Genomic DNA, 20,313 nt, shown 5'->3' on the forward strand with positions numbered 1-20,313 from the left:
TAGCTTACATTTGCCAAATAGCCAAAAGGCTCCTCATATGAATGCAAATGTTGCACTCTATCAGATAGTCAACTGTTAGCCATTTCAGAGGTCTTAGTCATTATCCATTGCATGGATTCTTTTGTGATGATAAGAGGAAAATTTAACAGACAAGACAGACAAGGTTATTTCCTAGTGGTGCTTATTATTTTGTGATTTAAAAAAACATGTATTTATTTTAAGTTTTACACTAAAATACAACCACCAAACAATAATCTTTACAGCTTGCAGCATGTGATTGTTGCCATGCATAGTGCACAGGGATGTTGAGATGGAATAATAAAACAGTGATGAAATGATGAAGTTGAAGATTTACACCGAATGTCACACCTACCCATTCACACACTGATGGCAGAGGCTGCTATGTAAAGTGGCCATCAGTACACAATTTGCTCTGTGTGAGCTAGGTGTCTTGACACATCCAACATGTTAGCTTTCTATAACATGCCAGTTAAATGGAGAAAACAATATAAATGGACATATCAACCTGTGGAGGACTCCACAGCAGTATGAAAACTCAAACAGAGGTGAATTTAATTTTTAGATACATATTTCATATTTTTTAGTTGAAATATGGCATTTCTTTAAAATATGACCTGTGAGTGAATATAATACATGATACCCATGTATATATAAAAAAAAGTAATAGTAATAAAAAATGTAACAATGATGTACATATGTTTTATTTTTTATTTTTAACTTCTTGTTATTTTTGATAATTATATTCCTGTTTCCTGTTTCTTGAGCTGTTGTGACAAAAAATGTCCCCCATGGGGGATAAATAAAGTTTATCTTTATCTTTATCTTTGTCTTTATCTTAAACTGAGCAAACAACCCTCTCATTGCTGTGATGTTTGGAGAGTGTGAGTACATCCAGGAAAATCAATTCTGCTCACAGTGAAGCCCAGCGTTGTCATATTACAACGTTGTGAAAAACTCACACAAACCAAAAGAAAAAAAGGGTTAAACTCTTCAATTCCTGCATCAGGGGCTTCATACAGCAACCAATCTATATGTGGGTCACAAAGGGTTAAGAACTTAAGGCAGTTATATGTCAGGGCTGCCTGCCAGCTTGTTGTGGAGGTATTTCGCTCTCCAGTGTCCCAAACAATCCATTTCTTGGCAGTAAATTGTGATTTCAGGTCAATGCATTTTCCCACGAGTAAATGATACAAAAACAGCATCTTTGAGAATGTTAGGTAAGGCTGATTCATCCAGCTTTTGAAGCCTTATGGCTGAAAGTATATCACAATTGATACATAAATGATAATTTCACTTTGCTGCTGATATAGCATCCTCAAAAGTAGTCAGCTGTAGACGAGTGAAGGCCAACAACACAAACAAAGCCAGTTCATCTCTTCCACTTGCTGACGCATTTCATTTATTCATTGCTATCAGAATAATACAAACACTCCATCACATGATAACAAATGTTCTAGGCAGGATGTTGATGTAGCCAGAACGTGGTGTGTGGTGTGCTTTGGATTGTGCACTGATTCACCACATGTTTCACCAGCAGAATTTGAGTCATATATCCACAAAAGTGCCATGCATGCTCATTTGAAAGAATCGACCAAAAGCAATTGAACACATCACACCAACAGGCTACACAGCCACAAAATGCATTTGAATACAGCCGCACAAAGAACACAAGAGCACACACTCAATGGCACATGATGTGACACACCCCTTCACCAACCCTCCCTCCTAGTCATACGCACGGCCCGTCACACACTCCCTAAAGCTGCTGATGGTTGTTAAATCCCTGCATGATGTTGATGCCAGGCAGTTGTGGGTATGGTCTTCACTGACTCACTAACAGAGCTTAAATGCTGAACTGCCACTGCCATTCACCAACAACAGCAAGCCTGTTTCTCTGACTCACTTTATTTTCCCCAGTCTGACTCGCTGTTGCTCCTGCATTCAAAGGTGAGGGCTCATTTTTGAAATATCTAAAAGCTAAATAGTTGTAATGTTGTTTCTGCCTTTGTAGCCTTAACTTTAAATACCATTTTGTTTTTAAATTTTCTGGCTCTGTAGCAGACTTTTAGGGATACCTTTTAATAACTTTTTGTCTTTCTCTTTTTGTGTGCTGTCTTTGTGGACATAGACTCCGTCAACTTGCTCCCAAACTCTGAAGAACGGCTTTGACTTTTTGGCAGGAGGTGCTGCTCAAGTAAAAAGCTCTACACGTCTGAAGTCTTTTTTTCTGGAGAATTATCTTCCACCAGTCCCTTGTGGGGAAATGTCTCTCCTATTGTCAGTGCTGATATGTCTGACAGTGGTACAGATGAGCATGGGAGATCTGCCAGTGGACGAAGTCATCACAACAAGTAAGTACTGATGTGGATAAGAATAGACGTGCAGCGTCACAGAGACTCAAATGAGATTATAGACAAATATGAAAGGGTAGAAAAACTGGCCAGATGTGTTTGTGACTCTTTTCCTCTGGTGACATGTTTAAATATTAAGACAACATGTGGTTACTGACTAGTATGGGCCGTTTACAAAATGCATGTGCAAAGTTAAAAGCAAAGATGGACAGGATAGTTATCTGAAGCTCTACATACCAGGTGTAACTTACACTAACCCTGACTAACCACATACCATACTTCTTTTCATTCAGGTATCTCTACTCAAACAGATGTTGTGTAACGTTGCTACTGACTTTATCAACTCCTAGCTGTATAAGATTATACTATGTTGTGCTTAAATGAACGTTTTTTGTGGTGTCAGCTCTCAACAAAAAGATTGTGAGAGTCCTTTTCTCAGAATCTCTTAAATTAAACGTCCTATTCTGGACACAGTCTTTGAAAGAAAATAGAAACATACTGTCATAGGTTGAATGAAGGGACAATGATGAAAGCACTCCAGGGAATATGAGTAAGAATGACGACTAACAATCTAACTAAACAAAATATTGGTAGCTCTGCCAATTTGACAGTGTGCATTCATTTGCCTTTTCCAACTCTAACAAAGGTAAAAAATAATCAGTGTGTTTGTAACAGAGAAACCATAGCATCATATAGAAATAAAAGTGTTCAACTTAAAGTTAGTTTATGAACTTCTAATCTTTAATTATAATAGATTCAAGTTCAGTAATGATCACAAACATTAAATAAAGAACATATGACTGAGTGCATGTTTCAACTGAGAGCCTGTTTGACACAGTGGAAAAAGAAGTGTTGCAAATATGTCCTCAGTCTGTAGACAGGTTTTCTGCTGCCGTCTGGTTGGGTAGAGTGAGTCAGAAAGTTTGGCTCATCCAGCAGTCAGAGAAAGTCTTTAATGGTCAGATGCTATTTAACTCAGCAGAAGGGAGTTTTTTTTTAAGTGTACAGGGAAAAAAAACAAAAAAAACAGTCAGTCAGTGTCCCTCATCACAAATTCAGAAAATTTGTCAAAAAATAGTTTGTTTAAACTGAGCAAAGCAACCTTCTTGTTGGTTTGGATCAGTACACTGTATTTTAAACATCCAAGATGATAAAACCTGCATCCAGTACTACAGTCAATTCTGTGTGAAGTATGAAGTACACATAAATGGATGTGGTAAATGTTTAAAGGGCTTCAGAGGCAGACTCAACAGACCAACAATTGATTAAAATTTACATCGTTAATGTTGCTGCCAAAAGAGCGCTGAGTATACTTCAATTGCAAGTTCTATGTCATAAAAATACTTTCCCCCATGGTCAAAATCGTGTATGTATCCAATGGAGGAGATTCATTTCAGCAATTAATAGAAGTTAATTTAAAAGTGATTGACATCACGATCCATGATCATGCTAGAGAAAAAGTTAAAACAGTTTTAACAAAGTTGGTAAGAGGCAAAGCCATGGGAAAAAATCATTTCTGGCCAAAAAGTCTTGCTAATACAAAAAGTTTAGACTCAACTGGCCCTCCCAATGGTTCAATCACTGCAACACTTCTCCTTCTCTTTCTCTGAGTAAACCTGTGTTCTATATATCCTTCTTGTGATGAATGAGGCTTTCCCTGGCAGAGATCAACAAGTGTTAGCACGAACTGGCTGGAGTCCATGATTTGGTGGTCTAATAGTTTCCAAGCTCTTGAGCGATGTTCTGGACTGAAACAACACATTTTCAGGATGAAGTAGCATGAGACTCCCAAAGGGATCACCCACAGTAAAAACACTTTGCAGCTGGCTGTGTGCACATGTAAAACTGTTCTCAGAGGACGTGTATTGTAAAAATGTTTCCATTGCCATTATCAGTTGAGTGAAATTGACCTCACGTCTGTGATTAATTCCCACATAGAAAAAGTTCCTCTTCTGGGTGGCTGGTCTGAAAGGAGTCCGGAGGCAGACGAGATTTTGGAGGTGGCTCGTCATGCCGTGGAGGAGTTCAACACGAACTCAAAGAGCAAGAAGATGTTCAAACTGGTCTCCATCACCTCTGCTCAGAGCCAGGTTACAATCATTTTTCAGACACAAAGGAAACCTACATGTCAAACATCTGGTCACCTTTTAATCCTTTGATTGTGTCACCAAACGTTAGGTGACCAATGTGATCAACTTCAAGATTGATGCAGTCCTGGGAAAAACCAAATGTCTCAAATCTGAAAACCCCGACATGAACAGCTGCAGTCTTGTGAAAAAGGTATGTGAAGAAATGTTATGATAGACTCAATGCTTTAAGATAATATAGATAAATATTCAGAATCAGTTAAATGTTGTGTGCTCAACATGTCAGTTAGATTTCAGACAATATGATATTATTTTGTTTCTCTCTCCACAGCATATGAAATGCTACTTCGAGGTGACCTTTGACCCCCGCAACAACAAACATGAGATTCAGATGAAGAAGTGCAGGAGACAGACGGAGAGTGCTTAGCTTTACTTATTGTAAGCTTTAACCACCTTGATACAATGTTTATTTTCCCCCCTGAATAAATGTTTTTCAGCTTACTTAAAATACTGGATGTTTAGTATGATAGGTTTAATAGTGAACAACATCTTATTACAAAAGTAGCTTGGAATCAGTTATCAAGGGTGAATTGACTTGTATTACCAGTGCTAACTATCAGAATAAAAGTTATTATCATTTATATTTGTGCTTTGTATTTATATTGTTCTATAGCATTATATCTATTATCTACGAGTTTTAGGCAATACGTAGGTCATGACCGAATGGACTTATAACATTTTTTTTTTATTGAAGTGGCAGGATCTGTACATGAAGGAAACAGTAATATGATGATTCACATTGTCACTCAGTGGGTTCTGGAGATATGCTATATTCTAAAGGCAGTTGTCTTCATTTCCTCTCAAATGTCTGAAAAAGAGATAAGCGATGAGTCAGCACAAAGAAGTGAGTCTGAGTATATCTTAAGTTGTACTTTCAGAGCAAACAAGTTAAAACGTTTCAGTCCTTCTTTGATATTTGAATAAAAACATGTTTCCTTTATTGAAATCATTTTGAATGATGTTATAGAAAACTTTTGCACATGCTCTGTCTCCAGAAATGTCTTCCATTGAATAACACAAAAGGAACAGTTAGTATGTAGTAGCCTATATGCATTTTTAGGGAAGGTAGGGCATCATGCAGTCTCTTATACTCACTGCAATTGTACAAATTATTGATCCTGAGTATATCAATATCAGACATCTCATCCCTCTGTCCAATCAGCACTGAGGAATCTGGAATGGGAGTAATGGTATCTGCGCCATACACTGAAGCGAAGGCAGTTCTACAGAAAAATAACAAATAAAAGAAATGAAATCACATGATATAACCATGTTTTTTTGTATTTATCCCTTTAGTTAACTGGAACATTTAAAATGATAATGCTACAGTAAAATAAGTCACATGAGCTTTAATGTTTATCCTCCTATCATGAGCAAAGAAGACAACATCTGTAAACCAGATGACTGAATTAAAGCTCCACTATTCATTGTTTTGTATCGTTATATTATCTCGATGAGTCTATCAAGAACGATCTCTGGAAAAAGGATAGCCACCAAAAAAAGGGAACAAAAGAACTGATTTAAACAGGTTTTACACTAACACACTTCATGATACAATAAGACAGCTCAATAGTACCATGAATAAAGTGAGACCATACCTTCCATAGGGCATGACAGAAGAATAGTCATAGGGCGTGTTCAAGTTGTTGGTGTCCTTTTTGTGGAAGTTGTGAGCACTTACTGTACATACACAAAGAGAGTAGTAGATTAGTACCTTCGAGTGGTCAGAGGACTGGAAAAGTAATATACAAGTTCAGTGCAATTACTTTGTTTTCCATTTTATTTGTTATAAAATGAAGGGGCTCAGATGGTATAGCAGTTAGGTCGTGCCCCATATAAAGAGAAAAAAAAATCTCCAAGTAGATGCGGGTTAGAGTCCGACCTTAGGGCTGTCATTCCCCCCCTCTCTCTCCTAATTTCCTACTCTATCCACTGTCCTGTCAAAATAATGGTAAAAGCACGCAAAAAAACAAATCTTTCTATTAAAAAAAAAAAAAAAAAAAAAAGGATGCTTTACAAAAAATTTGGGAATCAAATACAACTTATAATGTATGAACTGGTTCAGTACAAGCTCTGCTAAATATATATGCATCTTGTATTCATTTCGTGAATAACTGGTGCCGCATCAGGGCTTAGAGCTCACCTGCTGGGATGTTCTCCCAGTTAAGCCGCACATACCGGTCCCTGTCACTCCTCGTGATGGAAGCCAAGTGCATGGAGGAGCTCATGCTGAATGATCCCATGATCCAGACAGAGAAAGCACCTGCTTCCCTCCATCAATGCCAATGCTGGACCTGCACCTTATGGTTCAGTGAAGGACAGGAAGACATGGTTTGAATCCTGAAGGGCATGCTGTTTCTATTTCCCTGATTTTTCTGCACTCACCCACTTTCACTCTCAATGCTGAGGTAGTCAGACTGTCCCCGATAAAGAACAAAGCAAATGCAGGTTTTCTTGTGGAAATTTTTCTGTTATGATCTCCCAAAAGTAAGACCAGAAAAGAGGGTGGTGGGTAAAAAGGGGTATTTATTGAAGTGAGGCTGGTGAAGGCTGGTGAGGCTTGAATGAGAGGCTGGGTGGTGAGGCGCTGGAGCTTGTTGATTGGAGGCACTGGGGAAAAAAGAAGAAAAGGGATAATTAGTGACAGGTAATTTGAAAGCACAAAAAGTTTTACTGACTCTGAAAAGCCGATCGACCACTATGTAGGTGGCGATAATCTGGCAGTTTGGGAGAGGTGAACCAGGGTATAAATGCTGCAGCCGGTGATTACAGATGAGGATCAGGTGAGTGATTGCAGAGAGCTCCAGCAGCCAATAAGCCACGCCCGGCCTCTGAAAGAAAAAACACAAGCACCAAACCAAAAGCAGACCAGGAAAAACACACAAAAATGTCCAATCACCACAGTTTCCGTGGCTTTCTCTATTGTGGCCTTTTCACTGTCATCTGCAATAAAACCAAGACCAATGCTTATTCACATCAGTGACTTACTTAATTAATACTTAGTCAATGGAGACTTTAGAGCCTTTTTTAGGGACACTTCAGCAGAGTGAAGGATAGTTAGTAAAATTAATAACTAGTAAAACACTAAATTATAAATAATAAACCCATATCAAGATGCAGAGGAAATCTCTACCTTCCTTTAAATGGTTAATGAACTCTATAAATACACCGTGCAATACCCTCACTAATTAACTCATTATATAAGCATTATTTAGTCTATTCCATTTTGTTTTACATTCTTAAATTATTTCTATACTTCCTACTTCTGTTTGTGTTTTAGAGCAATGGTACCAACTGAATTTCCCTCTGGGATTAATAAAGTATTTCTGATTCTGATTCTGATTATTTTGGTGAGATAATATTGAGGCATTTAACTTAAAATTGCATTTCAGTGGATGCAAAAGACCCAAATTACTTATTTTAGAAAATATTGATTGTTCAGTGAAATCAGACATTTAGCAGAAGGATTTAACACTTGCAAGGAACTCTATATGTCACAGTTCGTGATGGAGCTGAGCACCCTTAAAGGTGTAATCCCAAAATCACCCCTGATTCCTTCCCTTTATTTATTGGCTCTATATTTAGCTTAATTGTTAAGGATAATTTTATGAGGCTTACAAAAGTAATCACTGAGGCTATAGGGCACTTCAACCTGTCCATTGGAGGACTTTTTCCATTTGCAGTAGCTGCTCCAGCATTTCATGGCATTCCTCTTCTTTGAAAGAGCGACGTCACCTTCCACCAGATTGTGGTTTATCCCTGGAGTAAGTAGCATGGTTTAGAAACACAAATTCATATTGGAATGAAGTTGAGGATGTAATATCTGCCTATTTTTCATGAACAAATAGCGTACCTTTATTTGCCTCCAGAATTTTAGAAATGATGTCCAAACGGAAAGGCTCCTTGGTCTCCACACCTAGATTTATTGGATTGAGTTAGCAAACATGGCCGTCAGTTATATAGGCAAAAAGGTTAAAACAATCTGTGGGAGAAAATGAAGTTACCTTCCTCATTGTGTTGCACCTGCAGAGATATAATGAAAGTTCAGCCTTTGTGAATTCAGTTGAACTCAGTGCTCTTATGTGTATTATTGTCAAGATATTATTGCTTGTTATTCACGTTCACAACACAAATTATTATGAAAGCATAATAGAGAGACTGATGGATTTTCTTTGGCGGATGTCTTACCAGAGAATTGTTTTGAGATGAAAGACCCACCAGCAGGGCCAGGACCGCAGAGAGAAGACTATTGTCCTCATGATGAAGTTTTGTTTGGTTGGAGACTTTAGGCCCAGCAGTGACCACAAAGGCTGAAGTCTGGCTTTTATACAGCAAAAAGGGTGGAATAGTATACAAACTTACAGTGCAGCAAAACATACACCCCCTTAACAAATGCTTTAATGCAAAGAGGATCTCCAACAGGAAACTCCCTGAACCTTCTCAGGTGGCCTAAAGCTCCACATGTGAAGTGGTGTATGTTTGTTAATGTATTTGTATTTGTAATTAATTTCTTTGTCAGAAACTAATTATTAATTACAAATTCTCTATGGACAACCTTCCCACATTTTCCTAATTCAATACAGTGACACCTAAAATCACTGAGGATGTTTTAAAGAAAAATAAACAGTATATAAATGTTTACACTTCATATTTCTTTCACAGTGTTTCACAGTTGTGCCTCTCCTCTCTTCTTGGAAGAAACAGTTTGAAGTTACATAACATTGTTTTATGTTTTATTTGGATAGGACAGTGGACACGGTAGGAAGTCAGAGAATGAGTAATGACATGCAGGAAAAGAGCTGCAGTTTGGACTCGAACCCAGGCTGCCCGCTTGGAGGTTATAACCTCTGTACATGACATATGTATCACTGTTATAAAGAAATCTGTCCAAACGACTCTTTATATTAGATTATATTTATATACAAGCACTTCTTTGCGAGTTAGTTTTTCTCACATATACAATGTCCTTCCCCAGTTTCAAAGATGAATTAACAAAGAGAAATGTTAAAGTTAGTATTTTAGTCAAGATGTAAATCGTTTTACTATCTTAGGGACTGAATTTTTGTTTTGGTATCACCCAACCAAAGTCTGCCAATCGCCTCCACAACTTATCCATAACACACTTATTCCATTCCTACATGGCCTTAAGGTTTTGGTTCCTTGGCATACATCACATGGAAACTTTATTCTTCCATAGACCAACAACCACTTTTTACCCTCATTTGGTCATTCATCATGTCAGTGCTCGGTAATATGAGGCGGTCTGATGGGCTGGTCTAGTGTTTTTTAAGGCTTTGCCACTAAATAGCCCTAGCAGCTTAACTCACCCTACACTCCACCATTATTTAACCATTAGGATGACAATGTTTTCCACTTGTAAGCAGTTAACTGATGTAAAAAAGAGGGGAAAGCTTTCTGGGGTCCTCGGGCTCATGGGGTGCCCATTGGGGTTCGGTAAAACATGGTTTTCCTAAACTTGTGCAATCCTAACCATTTTTTTAAAACCTAAATACTCACCATTTCTTATTAGAACAACACAGAAACACATTTTATTCATCGTTGCCTCTTTCAAAATGTAAATCCTTTCTTTGTAAAAGTGTAGGAACCCTTTTTTAGTGACATTAAAGTTGTGGGCGAGCACATTAAACTTAGCTGTTAGCCCAGTATGTCTGGCTGAGGTGGATGTTAGCGACGGGGCTAACGCTACTGATCCAACACGCATGTGATGATATTATTTAATGATATCTTGGCCTTTTATGGGCCCAGTCATTTCTGTGAGGGGGCCTGATTATAAATATGGTTTAGGTTTCAGAGTGAGTGACAAACAAGTGGAGCATTGACCACTAACTGAGCCTCTGTTGATGTTATTACTTCACATCTATCTCAGGGATGAAGAGGTGGATAAAACAAACTGTTCAGCTGTTGGACATCATGTAAGCAACAGGCAAGCCAAAGCAAAAAGAGTTCGCATAAAGCAGGCAAAAATCAAAAACAGGCAGGAAGGAGATAACGGCAGACAAGCAAACAAGGACAGAAACGTCCACATATTTTATGGAGGCATTATCTTTCATGGGGGGAAGTGCTGGATGGCTGTGTCATAATTAACTAATAATTGAATATTGGTGAGTAGATGAGGGTTGAATAGGTAGGAACACAATGGGACCAGAGACAGAGAGAGAAAGTGGTTGGTTTGATTTTGAGGGTAAAATATCTTGTTTGCATTTTACGGTGGGAGAGACAGAGGCTGATAACAGCTTTCGCTGTGTTTTCTTATGTTTCCCCATCCCCCTTGTGTCTGTCTGTGTTTGTCTGTTTGTGGCTCATCACTCTTCACTCCTGCCTCCTCATTACCTGGGCCCTTTCCGAATTGTCACAGTTCAGTAGGCAGTATGTACTATTCAGTATGGAGTTTCAGTATACTGAACTTTCGTGGTCATTCAGTATGCATATTTTGGGTCCACCTCAGTATACTGAACATTTCAGTATGGATACTAACTTCCGGGTTTTATGCAGTATGGATCGGATGCGTGCTTTCAGGAAATGAATTGTATTTTACCACCCACAATGCAGTTCGAAATTAAATGTAAATCGTCACTTCACGTCCGCCTCCAAATAAAAACAAACGAGCGTGGATTAATTTAATCAATTTTTAATCGAGAGTTAAAGTCCCGACTAAAATCACTGCTTTAAATTAACAACAGACAATATAACAAATATCTGCATTATTATAAAACCTTTCTCCCTCTATTTAAATAATGATTTCACTATTTAAATGTGTCTTTATTGGTTTATTTTGTATTCTGTATATTACTGTCTTTCATTTGTTCTTTATGTACTGTATGTTATTTAGTTATTTAATCTTTTACTTGATTTACATTGTGATATTGTTTTTTGTTTACCTGACTGTATATGAGCATTACTCTTCTTGAATAAAGCTAAACAAAAAAAAACAAGGGTTAGGGTTAGGGTTAGTGCGGGTGAATGCGGGTGAATGTGGCCGGTTCGGGAAACATAATTGACGCCGGTTCCTTCCTGAATGAATCAGAAGAAGTAGGGAAAAATATCTGCCTACTGTGTGTGCATACTGAATAGTAGGTACTAACAGTATACAGCACGGATAGTACGTACTGCATACTGACTACTGACAGATTGAGTAGGTACTTGGCAATTCGGATACAGCCCCGGACTTTCTCTTCTACTCTTTGCCAGATTGTCTGCTCACCAACAGCTAGAGTCGGCCCTTTTGGATAAAGACGTTTTATTCTTGAAGAGTTTGACTATAATTTAACACTTTTTTTGCCCTCGTGTTTGCCTGCCTTTCTGCATCAACCTCTCCTTCATGATTAAAAGCCATTTTGCTTCTTTTTTAAACAATAAACCCCCTTAAAAGCAGCTCCTGTGTTTGTTGTGTTGCACTTGGGCCCAGCCTTTAGTTAAATTGTAACTGAGGCCTTATCAAATTATGCAGCACACAAACTAAATGAATATAAATTTATACCCAATATGTAGATGGGCCTATATAGGTTCTCCTTTAATATTCTAAAAAATGACTTACATTCATGTTTTAGATAAGTTAACTGAAAACATATATTACAATGAGACACTCCACTAACATAGAACAAAACATATATAGGAGACCACGCAACTTATATTTATGAATGAAAACAGATAATCAATTTACAGATATTTACAACTTGTTACAATTTATCTCTCATGTCTATAAACAGAATTTAAGAATTACAGTGAAAAAGAACCCAGAGAACAAAAATAATGTGTGGGGATTCAACTTGTAAGACTTAAAAAAGCAATATTTATTTGAACCCCTCTTAGTTTTTTTAATCTGTAATGGTGTCCACATATTGTACTTTTTATTTTTCTGTATGATTTCAAAATATTTACACATTTAACTTAAAAAAACAGTTAAAGAAGTTTCATTAAAAAGTCCTTTCACAGAGTTCTAACAGCTAATCTTTGCTCCTTCCAGCGGTGCTGTGATGGATGACTTGTCCTGTGTCAGTGGTTCAAAGATCAGACGCTGGTCTCAATGTGAGGTGACGTCTTACAGTTCAACGTATGTAAAAGCAGTCTGTGCTGGTGTTGGTACCTAACACACAAAAACACACACACACACACACATTGGCAAGCAACAAAACAAAAGAGGTCATTTAAAGATTTGGCGCCACTATCTGTTATACAGATGTTACTACAAGGATTTGTTTTTTAATTCTTTCAAATTAAAATCACATCTGTTAGACGGGTGTGTTGGGAAAATGAAGTCATGCAAAGGAAGGAAGTGAGCAGTGAACTTTCAAACTAAAAGATGAATTGATTTGTTGTAGCCGGTGGAAAGAATGGCTGGTCTTTTTTTTGTTCACTTCCTTTCATTTCCAGCAACACATTTTAACATTTCAAAAATGATTCTGCTCATGCAAATGTCCTTTTAAGAAAAAATACTGACTTGCTGACGACCCTTTGTATCTCTCTGTTCTCCTCCTCTCTGAGTTTCAGTAGAACATGCTCCAGGATAGGAAACTCTAAGTTCAGGTACTGGGCCACCTGAGAGGAGGGGATGCGGGGGGGGGAGAAGTGAGGAGAATTTAGAGTGACACTGAATTGTAACTTATAAGAACTATTCCAAGTCATGAGGATATCCAGTTTAAGATAATACTGACCTAAACTTAATTTGTGTCGCTTTAACGAAAACATTGATTTTTATTAAGTACTAAATATCACGTTTTTCTGATTAACTTTATCACTGTAACACTGCTAGATCTACCTTATATGTCCTATGAAAAACCCATACTGTGAATCGGAATCAAGCTTTATACAGCTCAAGCTTTTTTGATACAATGAAACTCCCACTTGTTTCACTGTAGACTGAGATAAAATACGCTTAGGAACACTATTTAAAAGCACAGTGTTTTAAAAAAAATGTAGCCTATTGAGCTTTTTGTAGATAAGGATTATTAGACACCCTCATCTAAAAAAAAAGAAATAGCCTAGATAAAATAGCTATACTTATAATAAAAAATATAATGAGTAACAAGTTAAAAACAGATTTTTCGTATTTACATTAAAAATAATATAATTATTTCCAATATTAAGACTGTTAGACTGTTTTCCCCAACTGTCACCAGGTAACAAGGTATTCAACATTTAGTCAGTTTTTTAAAATATATATATATATATATATATATATATATATATATATATATATATATATATATCTATAAAAAAAAACATTTTTTAGTCCCTTCTAAATAAGAACTTTAAAGGCTTTATATGTGATTTTTTTGATCCAGCAGATGTCGCCCTTGAGCACCAGCATGAAACCAAAACAACTTGCGCTGCATTGTTGTGTTAGCATGCTAATGCTAGCGATCTTTATTATGCTCGTATCTTCACACTGCATGTAAATTTACCTGAAATGAGCGTGATCTAGAAACACAGTTAAGCAGTGAGTACAGTATGTTATTCTTCTTTTCTCTAGTCCCTCAATTAAACAACTTCTATACGTGAGGAGAGGAGTCAGCCGGCCGTCTCGGCGATGTAAACAAAATGAAGATAGGACTCTGAAAACTCTGAAAACATCACAGACAGTGGGTGTTACACCCATTGTAGACAGTCATGACTCAGAGTTATTTTCAGAGGATAAACTTGATTTCTGACATCTAAGTGTGATCAATCGCATATTCTTCCTTAAAGCCTGTTATACCCTGTAAATAATAAAACATGAATTTGCAAGTTTTATTCAAATAAATATTGTAAATGATTATGCTTTGTGCCACAAAAATAAAAATAGACTAATTAAACATCATGTGGCATGTCCATCAGTGGCTTTTAATATGTTTTGTTTTATAACTGTTTTTTGTGTTTGGTTTTATACTAGAAATGAGGAGAACACTCACATCGTCGCTGACTTCCTCCTCATCCATGTCCATCAAAAAGATCCTCATGATGTCATCAGACGGCCCCTGTAGTATGCGCTCCCACAGGGGCTGGTCCTTGTTACTGAGCTTCCTTTTTTCTGGACAACAAACACACAACATTAGGAAACATGTTGCCATATTCAAATGATTTAAAGACTGCGCGTATAGCTGGTGTGTAACAGACAAACCTCCACTCTGGTGAACACAGTACAAAGCAAACTCCTGAGGGTCATTCTCGATCTGTTGGAGAAACAAGCTCAGACATCAATTTGAAATCTTTTATGGCTTCACATGATATTTTAAAGAAATTTATGAGATAACTAGTGAACTTTTTCTCGACATTGTCAAGGTCAGAGACAAAGACAATTAAATTTTTCTCAAATAATCTTTTATAAAGCTGTTTAAACAAAATTATATTAATTAAGCAAACTGCTGCATTTATTTACATCTACAGCAAAGTATCACTTTTCAAGAAGGAGTATTAGGGCCACATTAAGAGGAAAAATAATCTGAGATTTCGAGATCAATGTCATACATTTGAGTGAATAAACTCTGAAATGTATGAGAATAAAGTAGTAAGAGAAGAAAGTCGTTAATTTAAGAGTCTTCTGAAGTTATACTTTAGTAAAGGTTTCACAAATAAGGAAACTTCCTTGTCTGTAACACAGTTTGACTCTATGTGGTATGAGCTGCTTTTAGGTCTTAAAAGATCCCATTAGTTGTGTTGGGGCTTAAGTTGTGCAGATATCAGACTACACATGGCGGCTGTGGCTTATTTTAGAGAGTCGTCGTCTCTCAACCGAAAAGTCGAGGGTTCGATCCCCAGCTCCTGCAGCAACATGTCCGATGTATCCACAGGCAAGACACTTAACCCCAAATTGCTCCTTCTGCTTTATCGGCGGTGTAAAAATGCATATGAATGGGATCAGTTACTTCTGATGGTCTCACTACATAGCAGCTTCTACCACCAGTGTGTGAATGTGTAGGTGTGACCTACAGTGTAAAAGTGCTTTGAGATGAAGGCTAGAAAATAAATATACAAGCTCAAATCCATTTACCATAAACCAATATTTTGGTAGATCAGCATCACATGAACAACACTGACTTGGAAGAAATTATCTCTTCTGTAGTAGAGGAAATGCCTTTGTTCATCAGTTTCGTGTAGGCTGCTCTTACAACCTTTGAGAATAATAATTAAATCGATTTATTAACTTAATATTGTAATTTTTCTACTTTGATCTTGTATTTTTACGACTATAATCTTGTAAATGTATGACTTTAATCTCAAAATGTCATAAATTAATTTCTTTAACGTGTCTGGTGTACTTTTTTATTATTTAAAAAAAACAATATTTCATGAGCCAAAAACACATCCATTTATTAGCTTTTTTTTTTTAGCTTTTTTCATTTCCCAGCCAATCCAAAGAGGAAGAATTTTATTAAAAACTCATTATATTTATTAGATACACTGGACGTGAGGGGGAAAGAATGATTGTGTTTAAAAAAAAAATACAAAGAAGATTTAAAATGAAAATACTCAAGTAGGCTATGTTTACCTAAAATTAGGTTGCACTAATTATCCCCAACAGACTTTTTTCCTTTTTAGGTAAATGATGACTTAGAAGAGAGTCCATTTGAGTGAGTTTACACTCGACTTATAAAGTGCCTCACACAGTGCCTCACACAATGCTTTCATTTGATTGATTCTGAGGTATACTTTACTCTGATTAATATTTGGGCCTTTTCAAACCTCCACATGTGTTCTACTGCAGTTAAAGACTGTTGACTGAATCTCACCTTGAACTTGTTCAGTAGCTGAACAATGACCTGGTCTGTGGTCATCCTGCTGGAGATTCGAACTTTAGTTGGAGTACCGAAGGATGGAGTAAAGACAGAGGTCTGTAGAGGACAGGGAGAGACGGGAGTGGGAGAAATAAACACTTATACCTCACATGGTAACCCCAGGAGAGGGTTAAGGGGAAACTTACCTTATAGTTGTAGAAGTGTCCATTGATAGAGAAACGATGTTGTCTTTCTTTCTCTCTCTGTGCTGCTGACTTTCCCCTCCCCCTCCTCCTCTTGACCAATGAGGCATCACTCATACATCGAAACAAGTTAGACTCGGCCTCCAGCTCGCAGCTCTTCTTCCTCACAGGTCGCAGGGTGCTGGTCTCATACACAGGGGGACCTTTGGAGAAACACATATAGTAATAAATACAAAGTTACAACATGGACTTTTTAAATCATGATAGAGATATGGAAGTACAAACAACCTGGTAGAGGATTGTTGATGACTGTGTCCTGTGGCGTCTCGGACATTTCATCTATCTGGTGAAGGTCAACATATTCACCCCATCGTGTCATCCCCCTGCAGAGCGAGAGGAAATAATGTCAGACACATCCTCATTACTTTAATGTGGATATGATCATACATTTTAATTTAACAAATCAATACAACTGGTCTATATGATCTATCGCATGTTATGGTAATTACATTAAGGACAAACGTATCGCATGTTATGATGTTTGAAACTATTTTTAGAAAATATAAAACATGTAATTTTTGGAGTCCCTGGGGAGGACATATTGATGACAAACAAGATAAAAGATATTTTTGCCTTTACAACCTTGTTTGCTCGGAGAAGGATCTTATTGGGCTGGAAATCGAAACATCCCCCCAAAGCTTCAGCTTGGATGAGTGACCTGATGCTTTTCCTTAAATTGAAAAAGATCAAGTTTTCTATTAGAGGGTCTTTATTTTGCTCTTTATTTTGAAAGGCTTAAGACCCTTCCCCAACATTAAAATAAACAAGAAATAGCATCCTGTCCTTCATGAATGGCCCTCCCCAGGGACTACTCATAGAGCACTTAACATCCTAGAATGTAGTAATATATAAACAATATGAATAATATGACAGTTACCTATTTAAATCTCCTTTTGTATATATTTTTCTTCTTTTTCGTCGTGAAAGGTTCATTTGTGTTTATTTTATTTATTTATTTAAATTGATTTTTCTTTCTTTCTTTTTTCTCATTATTATTATCATTATTTTTTGCTTTGTTTTGTATGTCTTATGTATTAAATAGTATTATCAATTCAATTCAATTCAATTCAATTTATTTTGTATAGCGTCAACTCATAACAAGTGTTATCTCAAGACACTTTACAAAAAGCAGGTAAAATACCGTACTCTTTGTCTGTCAACATATCACTCCCTTTACAGTTACTATACCTTACATAGCCTATAGACTTTGTATTGGCAGCATGAGGGTGGGGGGTGGGAGGTGGGGGAAAAATAAGAAAAAAGAAAAGAGAAAAGAAAAGGAAATGTTTGTTGTTTAATGTTTATGTCCAATGTTTTTTTTTTTTGTATTTTCTTTTCTTTCTCTTTTTTCTTGCATAAACAAATGCATCAAAAATAATATATACAAATTTGTATAGAGCTGTACTATCTGGATAAAAGGTTGTTTAAATATCAAGCTGATTCCTCTACTGCATCCATAACAATTTACGTCGGTTTAATTAAAAAGGAGACTACAAGGCTAGACACAATGCCACTCGCCCAAAGTTTTCCTTCTTTTGGCATCAGCACTGTTTTGTTAGAGGGTTCAACCATTACATAGATTTGTATGCCTCATTAAAACAATTTACATCTTTTAGTTTCTGGCTATGCTGCAACATAACATGAAAAAATTAATGTTTAGTTTGATATATTTAGAGCTGCAACTAACAATTGATTTCAATATTATTTATCTGATCTTTTTTTCTAGTCATTGATTATTCACTTGGGTTCTTAGAGTCTGACACATTTTTAACATTTTAAAGACCACAATGATGCAACCTAAGTTTATTCCCCGACCTACTGTCCACAATCCAACTCACCAAGGAAAAAAGGGTGGGCATTTGGTTGTGTTATATTGTACTGTAGGTTTGTTTATGCATTATGTACTTGTGGATACACACACAGGACATAATTGATGTATTTAAATTGTCTATTTAGACAGATGAAGATATATATCTGCAAACTACTTCCACATTTACAAGTTAAGTTGTGTATTTATTTTAATGATTGAGTGTTGACACTATGACACTATCTATTTAATGAACTTTCTGTTAAACTATTTTGAGAATGTATATGTGTATGTTTACATGCTGCCAACTCAAGAAAAAGTTGTTAAAAAAAGACTCATGAAAAGAGCAAATAACCATGACATTCTGGTTCTAAAAAATATATGAAAAACTAACCTGATATGATTATCTTGAAAAAGTGTACATAATCTTTATAATGTTTCATTATTTGAATGAACTCTCAATGTGAAATGTTCATTTGAATCTATATAATTGAGCAATGTTTAGCCACATATTAGGTTTGTTCAGTTTTTATTAATAAACCATACAAAATGTGTATCATTTTAAAATGTGTCAGGTGTTAGGTAAAATTAGTTTAGAAGAAGGAAAAACATTTTGTCTTCTATGCCAGTGAACACCATGTTTAAGCTTGTGATTGTGAAAGAAATACATAAACGAACAAATAACCTCTTGTTTCCAAGTGGGCTGATGGGACTGACAGGGTCAGGGGAGATCAGGGGAGCAAAGGGAAGCATCTGTTTATCATCTTGTATTTTGAGCCTGATGAGCCTCCGTACTCCCCAGGAGATATTCAGGTAGCCTTCCACCACCACCTCTCCATCATCATCCTGTTACAGAAACAGACCATTAGTCTAATTAACATGCTCTCAATGACCTCCTGTTATAACTTTTTACCTGTTCTTTCTTTCTGAAGCTTACAGAGAAAATATCAAATCTGCTGTTGTAACTAGCTGTGACTCGTGGAACACTTCTGAAAAGCATCTTAAGGTAGATGAAGCTAGCTTGGAGAAAACTGATACAAAACAAGCTAGAAGATCTTTAAATGTCTTGTTCATACCTGAGAGTAACTGAGGTGCAGCTGAGCCTGGTCCTTCAGGAAGCAGTTGTAGGTTTTCAGTAACGAGAGAAACTCTGCTCTGAAATGAACACAACAGCAATGAAAAAGTCAAAATACTACACAAGTTATCCCAAGTGTTATTGTTTTATTTCATGGAACAAATATGATAGTTTCTATGTAACATGTTTAAATGTGAATATGAAGTGACTCACTTGGAAAGTGTCCTCCCGTCTCCCGCCTGGATCTCTGAGAGAAGAGCTGCTTCATTCATCTCCGGTATGATGAGTTACTGCAGAGAGAAAACAAATGAACAAAATGCTCTTTCATGGCAGCAGCTCGAGTAATCACACAGCACTTTAAGCGCTAAACCCCCTGAGCTTAAAGCAGGGTAAACCCTCAAAGCTGCAGACTTGTTGAATGCTACCTCAGCATTCTTGTTACGTTTGGAAATGTTCCCCAATTAAAGAAACCTGAGCAGCTTTATGTCAACATGGAGTGAGGGATTGCACAAAACAAATGAACTATACTCTGCACTTTCACAACCAACAGACCCTCTAAAAATAAACACGATAATTACAGTCTTACCTTCTCTAAATGGAAAATCAGAGCTCCAGTCTTGATTCTGTTGCTTTGTCTCAGTCTTTCTTTCTTCTTTCTGTGCTTTAAATATCGCTTTCCTCTCTCTCTCTCTCTCTCTCTCTCTCCCTCACTTTGAAGTTTTTGTGTTATATTTATCTCTCTCTCTCTCTCTCTCTCTCTCTCTCTCTCTCTCTTTAGCTGTGCCTTCACTCTTTTACTTTCTTTTTTTGTGCTTGTCTCTAAGAGATTTAATAACAGTACTCCACCCAGTAACCAGTGATGACAGTGTAGGCCGAGCCGTCTGTTTATTCTTTGGTTAGAAACACTGAAGCCTGTAAGCCTGTGAACAGATTGTTGA

General features: G+C 36.8%; 2 protein-coding genes and 1 pseudogene across 3 annotated transcripts in view; 1 reads left to right on the plus strand and 2 right to left on the minus strand.

Annotated features, from left to right (window-relative positions):
* The first annotated feature begins 1,770 nt into the window (after nt 1-1,770).
* On the plus strand, nt 1,771-5,100 carry si:busm1-57f23.1 (uncharacterized protein LOC368621 homolog). Its single transcript, XM_020630573.3, has 5 exons — nt 1,771-1,968; nt 2,150-2,372; nt 4,311-4,462; nt 4,551-4,652; nt 4,791-5,100. The coding sequence occupies exons 2-5, from the start codon at nt 2,285-2,287 to the stop codon at nt 4,884-4,886; spliced, it is 438 nt and encodes a 145-aa protein (XP_020486229.1). The 5' UTR covers nt 1,771-1,968; nt 2,150-2,284; the 3' UTR covers nt 4,887-5,100.
* An 83-nt stretch (nt 5,101-5,183) lies between these two features.
* On the minus strand, nt 5,184-12,015 carry LOC109981684 (hatching enzyme 1.2-like; annotated as a pseudogene).
* A 134-nt stretch (nt 12,016-12,149) lies between these two features.
* The window catches only part of rassf6 (Ras association domain family member 6), a 126,003-nt gene continuing 117,839 nt past the window's right edge, over nt 12,150-20,313 (minus strand). The window contains exons 1-11 of one of the 2 annotated variants that reach the window (XM_065965738.1): nt 19,962-20,313; nt 19,589-19,665; nt 19,377-19,455; nt 18,986-19,146; nt 16,722-16,816; nt 16,437-16,636; nt 16,246-16,347; nt 14,637-14,688; nt 14,428-14,546; nt 12,978-13,075; nt 12,150-12,623 (exon numbers count right to left, since the gene is read on the minus strand). The exon at nt 19,962-20,313 is cut by the window's right edge and continues 111 nt beyond it. In XM_065965738.1, coding sequence (XP_065821810.1) covers nt 12,548-12,623; nt 12,978-13,075; nt 14,428-14,546; nt 14,637-14,688; nt 16,246-16,347; nt 16,437-16,636; nt 16,722-16,816; nt 18,986-19,146; nt 19,377-19,455; nt 19,589-19,647 — 1,041 coding nt within the window. In that variant the 5' untranslated portion in view covers nt 19,648-19,665; nt 19,962-20,313 and the 3' untranslated portion in view covers nt 12,150-12,547. The remainder of the gene's footprint in view (nt 12,624-12,977; nt 13,076-14,427; nt 14,547-14,636; nt 14,689-16,245; nt 16,348-16,436; nt 16,637-16,721; nt 16,817-18,985; nt 19,147-19,376; nt 19,456-19,588; nt 19,666-19,961) is intronic. The other variant, XM_020630578.3, reaches the window with a different exon arrangement.

Source organism: Labrus bergylta, chromosome 17 (genome assembly GCF_963930695.1).
Source record: "Labrus bergylta chromosome 17, fLabBer1.1, whole genome shotgun sequence".
In the NCBI taxonomy this organism is placed as follows: Eukaryota; Metazoa; Chordata; class Actinopteri; order Labriformes; family Labridae; genus Labrus; species Labrus bergylta.